Source organism: Falco peregrinus, chromosome 1 (genome assembly GCF_023634155.1).
Source record: "Falco peregrinus isolate bFalPer1 chromosome 1, bFalPer1.pri, whole genome shotgun sequence".
Classification (NCBI taxonomy): Eukaryota; Metazoa; Chordata; class Aves; order Falconiformes; family Falconidae; genus Falco; species Falco peregrinus.
This window is the reverse complement of record NC_073721.1, coordinates 67,608,803-67,618,771: the sequence shown is the minus strand read 5'-3', so window position 1 is coordinate 67,618,771 and position 9,969 is coordinate 67,608,803. Positions and strand designations below refer to the sequence as shown.

Here is a 9,969-nt window from a genome sequence, read left to right as displayed (position 1 = left end):
TTATATCATTCTCTAATGTGAATGGAATTTTCTATACCCAAAGGGAACTTCAATGAATGGAGATACAGAAATTTTCAAGCCTTCTAAGCGGGACATATAGCGCACGGTTCCTCATTATAATTATGCCTATGATGGCATTTTGTTTTTTCTGGACGTATATGTCAAGCAGGTATGTCTGTGATACCTAATGAGGTTATGATACCTAATGAGGTTAGTACCTTTGCAGGAGTTACAGTTTACAGGTATATTATTTTGAATCATTGCAGTAAGAAAGAACATTATGCTCACATCCCTTTCAACAGAAGAGCTTTTACTGGCCCTTTTGGGTGCAGGGCATGGCCAAATGCTAGTATTGTAAAGTAATTAATTCAAATGGGCTTAAGCGTGAATAAAATGTCTTAAATGAGTCCATGAGTGACTATGTGTTTATATGTATGCAAATGCAATGGAGGGCAATGCAGTCAAGAACGGAAATTCTGTGGTGCTGACACTACTATTAATAGTTTCAAAACCAATCCTTTTTCCTCCCATATTCAGTAAAGAGCAATCTAAAAGCACTCACATTTCTAGTCATACTATTGCTAAATGTCAATTTATAACAATATGAAAGGAAACCCCTCAATCAATGCTCCATAAGTAAATGCCCTTTAAAACAAACATTCATGGAAACAAAAATTGTATTATATTTGAACTATAGGTTTTCAAACAGACTAAAGCGCTGCAACCAGATGTTCTTGTTGATGGATTTGCAGCTATTGACTTTTGCTCCAGCTCATATCAGTGACTAAAGGCTGCTTCATATTCACCCAGAATATAAATTTTAAAGAAAATAACTCTCCAGCTGAACTTACAAAATTGTAGAGACTCAAGCAGTGTCAGATAGCACACTGCAAGTAAAGAATTTGCATGTTGTAGTTAAATATAGATATTTATAGATCTTTTTTTTTCCCCACTGTATAGTGGAAGCTCTGATGCTAACACATCAGAATATACAACCTCTAAAACTCCAAATGTAAGGATAAGTTTTCTGAGAAAAATGTGTATGACGTCCCCAAGTGTTCTAAACATCTAGCTAAAAGACTCATATACAGCAATAGTCCTAAGAACGGTAAGATCACCCGCAAAAGCTGTTCAATACGTATTTCTATACTAAAACATAAATAAAAAAGCCCTAAGGGTCACAGAGTACCACCCAGATAGAACTTGTGTGTAATTACTAAAAACTGAATAGGGTTATTTTTATGTATCATTAAATTTATGTGTAGGTGTGCATATATACATATACATGCATACAAAATCTGCTTTTTAGTCAGAGCAGGAAAGGAAACAGCTCGCTGAAGAGTCGTGCAAAAGTGTGCGTGCTAACTGTAATACCTTTGACAAGGTGTCAAAGAGCACACTCTGGTCACATTGGAGTGTCAGGACTGACACAAGGGAAATCATACAGACAGAGGTTATATATATGTGTTGGAATAGCTGCTGCTGGTGATAAGGGATATAGGAGTATATACAGTGCTAGGGGGAATAAATTCATGATGACGGCTTATAATAAGTTGACGGTAATGCTGCGAGTATCTGCATATTAAAGTGGTGGGTAGTGATAATATGTGTAATTGTGATGGTGAGCAGACAGTGATAACAAGATGTGTGAACTGTAGGAGGTGATGGGCATGCATGGTGAAATGAGTAGGTTGTAAGGATGCATGTGTGATGCTGAGTATGGTGGTGCTGTGGGGAACGTATAGCAGCATATGCACTGTGGTGATATTTATGCAGCGGGGACCTGCTGTTCTTGACAAAAGTAGGCGGTGCTCATAGGCGACAGTTCATGTGAAGAGAGAGGTTGGTGTCCGTACAGGTGTGATATGCTTGCACATAGGAGTGGCTACAGCCAACAGAATCAGCAGTTACTGAGCATTTTGTATGTAACCCTGTGCTGAGGGTGTGTTGATGCAGTGAGCAAGTGTGAGGGTGTGTGTGTTAGTGGGCAACCATGTCTGGTTAATAAAGAATGGGCAGGTGGTGGTGGTATATGGAAATTGATCAAGTAGTTATGTATAATCACGTAAGGACAGACTGTATACATGGAGCAATAACATAGGGAGGTAAGACACAGTGCTCTGAAGGAGAGGTGTATGCGAAGTCATACATTTAAAAAAAACACAAAAAAGTACGCATGTCAGGGTATAGAGATGCAGTATTAGGACTATCTGCTGGTGCTCATGTGTGTTTGGAACTGGTGGTGTGAATGAGGTGTGTAAGGCAGTCGTGCCTGTCTGGAGATGATTGTATGAGTAGCTAACGGTGTGTATGACTGTGTTTGCCCAGGATCAGGCTGTGTGTATGAAATAGCATGGTAAAAGTCAGATATAGCATGGTGTAAGTCATTTATGTAGTGATAGCTACATACATGTAAGAAATAGTGTATGAATGGAGATGGTGTCAATGGTTTGTGTCACTGTATAGTGCTGAGAAGGGTTCATAGCCTCACCCCGTGTGGATACAACCCTATCAGGGCTATGCATATGTCTTAAGGACAATATTAAGAGAGGGGCTGCAGCGCTGGTGATGCAGCATGTGATGGCTGAGCTTGAAGTGATCCTTGAGTGGAAGCAGTATGTGAGGCGACAAAAAAGCGGACTGACGGTGTGTTTGTGTAGCAGCATAGCTAGGACTGTCTCAGCACCGTTGTGGTGTAACGATGGTGAGCTGTAGCATGCAGACGGGTGCCTGCACTGTTGGGTGTGTGATGGATAGAGACAGAGCATGTGCTGGGTGTCAGAATGGGACAGGAGGGCGTGTTTTGGGACAGAGCATGCAGAGAGGGGCAGGACTGTAAAGTATCTGCTGTTGTGTGATGTCTGCTGGTGGTGGTGGGACTGGACAAGGCCGGGGGCACAGATCTGCGCCGTGGCAGGGGGCACGGGGGCTGCTGTGCTCAGGCACTGCCGTGTGCTTAGGGATGAAAGTTGCGTGGGCCGTGCCAGTGGGTGTCATGCCCGGTGCCAGCACCCACGGTGACAGGAGAGGGTTACAGCAGCTGGGTAGCAAGAGGCATGCCTGCCGGGTAACACCGCCCACCCACCGCTCACCAGGGCGTCTTTCCTGAAGGAGAAAGGATGGTCCCTTTTGCCTGGGGTACCCCGGTCCGGCCCACGGAGGGGGAGCAGTGCAGGGCGGTGGGGGAGGAGAAGGTGCTGGCGGAGGCGGGGGGGGGGGGGGCGGGGCAGCAGCGCGGGGGGGGGAAACCAAACTGGATGGGGAGAGCAGTGTCGGGGGGCGCTGCGGGGTGGGGGGCAGTGGGGACGGGGGGAGCTGCGCCCCGTCCGCCCCGGCGCTGCCAAGCCGCGCACCGCCGGGGGGCGGGTGGGAGGTCGGCGGGCGCGGGGGGTGGGCTGGGAGGGACACCCACTTACGTCTCCTCCTGCTTTTTTTTTTCCCTTTTCTCTTTCCCTCCTCCTTTTCGTAGCCGGTGACGCGCCGCTGCCTATTAATCATTCACCAGCCGGGAGCGGCGGTCACCGGCAGCCGGAGCGAGCGGTGCCGGCAGCCGCCGCCTGCCGTGCCGGGAGCCCCGCCGGGATGCCGAGCCCGGGCAGCGGCCGGCGCCTGCCGCTTTGAGCCGGGGGCGGGGGGCGCCGAGGATGCTCCCCCATGGCACCTGCCCCAGGCTTCCGGGCGGTGCAGGCAGCCACAGAGGCGGCGGCGACAGCGGTGGCGGCGGAGCCGGCAGCGCCTCGGAGGAGGCGGCGGCGGGGGGCATGGACTCGGGCGGCAGGAACTCCTCCGGAGCCCCGAACAGCACCCTGAGCGAGTCTCAGGGCAGCGCCATCCTCATCTCCTTCATCTACTCCGTGGTGTGCCTGGTGGGGCTGTGTGGCAACTCCATGGTCATCTATGTGATCCTGCGCTATGCCAAGATGAAGACGGCCACCAACATCTACATCCTCAACCTGGCCATTGCGGACGAGCTGCTGATGCTCAGCGTCCCCTTTCTGGTCACCTCCACCCTGCTGCACCACTGGCCCTTTGGCTCGCTGCTCTGCCGCCTGGTGCTCAGCGTGGATGCCATCAACATGTTCACCAGCATCTACTGCCTGACCGTGCTCAGTGTGGACCGCTACATTGCTGTGGTGCACCCCATCAAGGCGGCTAGGTACCGCCGGCCCACTGTGGCTAAGATGGTCAATCTGGGTGTCTGGGTGCTTTCCATCCTCATCATCCTGCCCATCATCATCTTCTCCAACACAGCGGCCAACAGTGATGGAACAGTGGCTTGCAACATGCTCATGCCAGAGCCCACCCAGAGGTGGCTGGTGGTCTTTGTGGTCTACACCTTTCTGATGGGCTTCTTGCTGCCCGTGGTGGCCATCTGTCTCTGCTACATCCTCATCATTGCCAAGATGCGCATGGTGGCCCTGAAGGCTGGTTGGCAGCAACGCAAACGCTCGGAGCGCAAGATCACCCTCATGGTCATGATGGTGGTGATGGTCTTTGTCATCTGCTGGATGCCCTTCTACATTGTGCAGCTGGTCAACGTCTTTGTAGAGCAGGATGATGCCACCATCAGCCAGCTCTCCGTCATCTTGGGCTACGCCAACAGCTGTGCCAACCCCATCCTCTATGGCTTTCTCTCAGACAACTTCAAGCGGTCCTTCCAGCGGCTGCTGTGCCTCAGTTGGATGGACAATGCTGCAGAAGAACCCATCGACTACTATGCCACTGCCCTCAAGAGCAGGGCATACAGCGTGGAGGACTTTCCCCCAGACAACTTGGAGTCAGGGAGCATGTACAGGAATGGCACTTGCACCTCCAGGATTACCACCCTCTGAGGAAGCATTCCTGCCCCCCGTGCCCCTACTGCCCCCCAGCAGGAGGGTGAGCGAGGCCAGGGCTGTGGCATGGGGAGGCCGGGAGGGAGGGGGTTTCCGTCCTGCCCACCAACAGTGGTGTTTGGCACAAGAAGGAGTGAAGAAAACCCCACATCCTCAGTCTGCTACCCCATCCCTCCCCCAGTGCTCCCCTTGAGAGCGGGTGCAGTTGCTGATGCTTTGATGCCCACTTGGCAAATTGCCACGCTCGTGGGTTGACTTAGGGTCTGGCAGCCAGGCTCTGCCACCCTTCTGTGTGTCTGACAAGTGGCTGTCCGGGTCCTGCAGCGACTCTCCCCTCACCTTTTGTACAGGTTGCCCTCCCCCCTCAGTTGGTGGGACCCTTCCAGGCCACTGAGCCAAGCCTGCTTCAGTCAAAGCCCAGCATTCAGACTCAGGCTCCCCCCAGCTGAACGTGACCCTGCTCCGCATCTCTCAGTACGCACTCCCCCCTCAGAGAGTAAAAATGCTGGGAAAAGGCCCCCCCCCCCAACACACACCTTGCCCTCCTCCAGGAAGGAGCAAGTAGCCTCTCTCTGCCAGCCCCTCCCCTGCCCCCAGAATAAAAAAGAAAATGGGGAGCAAAAAGGCCCTGGGAAAAGCAGTGGCATAGACATGGAGCCGTCTCTCGCTTCAGAGACAGCTTTCAGCTGGTTGGGACTCTGGCTCTCTGTGCTACGCTCAGGGGAAGCAGGGCAGAAAAGGTCTTCGGAAAAAAATGTGATTACTGCCGTGCTTCAGAGGTGCGCAGCAGGTTGCTGATAATGAGAGATAAACAGTCCCATGACTCACAGGGAGCAGAGCACCGAGCCGGGAGTCGGGGGGGAGCACTGAGTTGGGAAATGTTTGAATATGTCCATATGTACAATAAAGTGTGCTAATAATAAAGTTTAAAGGGAGCGCTAGACTGTGAAGCTGCTGTCTTGCGCCTGCTCCATCAGCTGTGAAACAGCAATGAAGGGAGCTGAGACAGTTTTGAATGACCTGGGGCAGCCACAAAGTCACTTTAGCCTACATGGAAAAAGAGGGATTGGTTTCAAAATCTCCATCAGGCTCTGAAATAAATACTTGACAAAAAAAAAAAAAGTAGCTGTTTGATAATAGCTATTACCTTTAGCTTCAGTTTCTTCTGTTGCACTAAAAAAACAAGGGGGTGTGTGTTCGTATGTTGCCAATGTAATATACTGGCCCAGAGCTGCTTGATGTTTCATTTCTGAGAATTCCTGTTTTTCGTGTGTGCCTGACCTCTTTTTGTTTGATTTTTTTTATTTGATTCTTGTCACTGTGTCGTGAACGTGTTTCTCTGAAGCAGTTTATACTGTGTACTTATGTCTGTGGTGGCTACTTGCAAGGTTGCATTTAAAATGGATGATGCTCAAGAAGGCTCCTTTTCAGATAAAAAGGTTGTCACTTTTTCTAACTCCTTCATCTACATTGTCTCCCCCACAAAAATTCTCTTGAATTTTCTCTCTTCCCCTCTATGACAGAACAATTTTCATATAGACGAATGAAGCTTTCTTGTTTGATAAATGACAGCTGATTAAACAAAATCTTCTATCCCTGCTCCCTCTTATCCCGTATGTAAGAATCGGTACGGACTACGTTGAAATAAGCAGCTATGTTTCTTGCTTTCTACCACCTGTGTTAACAGTGTCACACAGTGGCAGGTGTCCCAGTAGCTGTGACAAATCACTTCTTTAGCACAATACTGTGGTTGTATTAATTATAACTACTGGCAATCTGAAGCAAGAGATTGGGAAAAATCTCTAGTAGCAGCATACCCATAGCATTGTACTGGTAGCTTAAGTACTGTGCTTAAGTACAGCGTTGTGTAAGGTTGACAATTAAGGCATCTAGCATTTGCAGTCATGGACTTACTACAGGTTTTTGTTAACTTACACCCTTTTAACTTTTCTCAGCAGCAAAAAGCAGAATACTACTTTGTACATTTCTTTCACCAAAAATTAGGTACTGTTAAATGAATGTATAAATTTAGTATTAAAAAGTTGTCTGATTCAAAGCCCATTGAAACGAGTGAAAAAACACGAATTCACTTCAAAGGGCTGTGAGTCAGCTCCTTTTAGTTTAAAAATTGCTAATGTGAAGATGTTACATCCTTATTAAAATATTTTGTGAAAAGGTTTAACAATTGTACAGTTTCTTTTCTTTCACTTCCCAGTGGACCTCATTTACAGAAAACATGCATCTATTAATTCTGATAATGTTTTACATGCACATATGGGGGAAAAAAGGATGAAATCTCTTTATAAGCTTATTTAACTTTTCACAGAAACCAAATATCTGTCAAAACAGTAAAATGCCCCACGATACCACATGATGCTATTTGTAGAGCTTCACTTAAAATCTCACTTACAGTCTCTTCAAAATCTATAAATCTCATAATCTTAAGTGTTTTTTCACCCAGGCATATTGTTATGCATGGTCAGATTAAACAGGGAGTCGTCTGCTTACTACTATTGGATTTGTTTAACATCAGACACGATGAGAAAGAAGTTTTAAAGCAGCGATTCATACCTGATACTCAGCTTTGATGAGAAGTTGAGCCTGGTTTTGTTTCTTGGGGTTTTTTTTATTATTATGATTTTAATTTTTGACTTTGCCTTTAAGCAGAGCTGCAGTGGATGCATTTACACCTACCAGCACATGCACTTTAATTTCAGGTTCTGGCAGGCAGATCGCAGAGGGTGGTGTTGGTACCGGGCAGCACAGGCGGGTGCTGGGCAGAGGCTGTGGGTGCCTCGGCAGATGGCAGATGGCAGGCTTTCCTTCAGATGGACGCGCTGCCTCCAGCCAGCACAGCCTGGACGTTACTGACTGAAACACCCTCTGCAGTTTCAGAACTGGAAACTGCAAAGAACTGGAAAGAAAACCCATTTATCCTAAACTAACAGTTCTTCCTGCTATTTTTCACTCTGAGCTTGGCTCGACTTTGGCAGTGGGAGAGGTGATCAACAGCTGTAAATCATTCTTCATTTGCTTTGGAAGAAAAAGAAAGTGATTTCATTCTGTGTTATTATTCTAAACAGTAGACTATCCCTACCAGAAAAAAAAATATTAAAAAAAGTTGTCCTTGTGAAATAACATGAAATAACATTAGAAAACAAAGGGAATTAATCTTAATATTTTCCAAATTACAAAAAGGTCTTCAGATTTCATATGGAAATTATTTGAACTAATGCCTAATTCACTAAAAAAAAAAAAAAAAAAAGTACAGTGACATTTCTTGCTGACATTTTGCCTCTTTATACAGCTGTAACATAATTCATCTACAAATGGGTAAACTGTAATTTATAACCGGTAGTATGTTGCTGCTTTTCCCCCATGAGTTTAATATTTTAAAAATACTGCAACCACTTTGTCACGGCAATTGGCCCTGTGCTGCTGAAATCCATGCGACGCTCGTTGTTCTCTGTTTAGCCTAAGACCTACACCCAACAGTGTGATCACTCCGAACAGCATCTAGTCAGCAGGCTGGAGTATTTCCCGTGGTATGCGCAAGGAAGAATGGTCTTCACATGGAACACACATCAGGTACCTCTGCAGCATTTTCCCACTCAAAGGAGGGTAGCCAGGAATTTCTCTCCTTTATCGCTAGGCTTCCCACTGCAGTAGTAAAGACGATGCATCTCATAGTCCTGGGGCTGACTGCTATGTGCAGTCAGTGGGCTTGAACCAGAGCAGTCACAGAGGCACTTGATATCTGGGGTTGGATGAAAAAGGTGATGGCCACGTGTAGATCTCTGCCTCTTGAGACGGTCTCTACAGCAGAGACCATCAGGCAGTGTATGGTGTCCTTGAATTCAACACTTAAAGAACCCATCTGATTTCTTCACGGAGAAGGTGAATTTAATATTAGGGGATTAGATTAAACATCTATTACCTATCAAAAGAAGGCATTAGAGGACCACTTTCCCTTCAAAAAATCTAGAAGCTTAAACAGTACACAACAGAAAAGTACATAATTTAAAGTTGAAATAAAGTACAAATAATGAAAATAGAAGAAAGGATGAACATCAGCAAAAAAATAGTAAAATTTTAAAGCAGACCAAAAAAAAAATTTTTTTGAGAAATGTCTGCTTAAAGATGTAGCAACTACCAATGCAAAATCCAGTAGAGCAGAAAACCCGCCAGTGTACTTACTGCTGATAAATGACAACTGCATTTAAGACTGTTTCTGGAAGAAAGAGCCATAGGGAAGAAACCCAAAATCTTATTGCCTCTGTTCATTATGGACCTTTTTTTTTTTATTATTTTTTTTTTAATAGCAGCAATGGATAAGTCTGTGGAAGTTCATCAGAATAAAGAGTTTGTAGGAGTTTTGGAGTAAATCAGATGGTGGACAGTACAAGACTATTAGCAGAGGCTTGTGCTCCCCTAAGAATTCAAAAGGAATTCCCTAATGAAAGAGCTGTACTATTAACTGTGGTGAAACCTGCTGGAAACCCACAGGGCCCTGCCCTGGGACTTGTCCTGCCCAAATTTCTCATAAATGATCTGGAAAAAAACTGAGGGATAATTCTTTGAAAACATCAGCACAGTTTTCTGCAGCAGTCAAAACAAACAAATAGTTAGTTAATAACTTTTAAAAACCAGAAAATACTGTTAAGTCACTGTAGAAGACTACCTGCATCTCCAACAGTTTCTGAATTTGGATTTCCCAAGAAAAGGTGCAAAAAAATAATAACAAAGCAATCAGATCTATAGATTTGTTTCTAAAAAAGAATAAACTGAACAGACTCCTCTACCTGGGGCAGAGATGAGTGAAGGAGTGTATAGCAAAGGTATGGAAAAATCAAGGAGACAAACTGGTCTACTTTTTCATGTCACATGTAAATAAATTGTAGCACTAATTGATACAGGATGGTTGGAAGCCAAAAGTAATAGAATCAAATCCAAACTCTGTTAGACAAATTGATGGAAGTCTACCAAGTGTGACATGAGCTCAGTCTTAAACTCAGTCTTGCAACCTTGGAGTACCAAGGAGAAGTGTCATTTACAGATGTCAGATTTTCTGTTCTATTTCCTAAAGTATTTACTATCATCACAGAGAGATTACTGACTTAGATGACTTTTAATC

General features: G+C 45.8%; 1 protein-coding gene across 1 annotated transcript; it reads left to right on the top strand.

The window, feature by feature from the left end:
* Positions 1–3,453: 3,453 nt before the first annotated feature.
* Positions 3,454–7,017, top strand: SSTR1 (somatostatin receptor 1). The gene has a single exon (XM_005243856.3). The coding sequence runs from the start codon at positions 3,645–3,647 to the stop codon at positions 4,830–4,832; it is 1,188 nt and encodes a 395-aa protein (XP_005243913.2). The 5' UTR covers positions 3,454–3,644; the 3' UTR covers positions 4,833–7,017.
* The last annotated feature ends 2,952 nt before the right edge of the window (positions 7,018–9,969 follow it).

Bases quoted from the DNA above. Each gene is read 5' to 3' on its own strand.
- SSTR1 (XM_005243856.3), top strand. From the start codon at position 3,645: ATGCTCCCCCATGGCACCTGCCCCAGGCTTCCGGGCGGTGCAGGCAGC.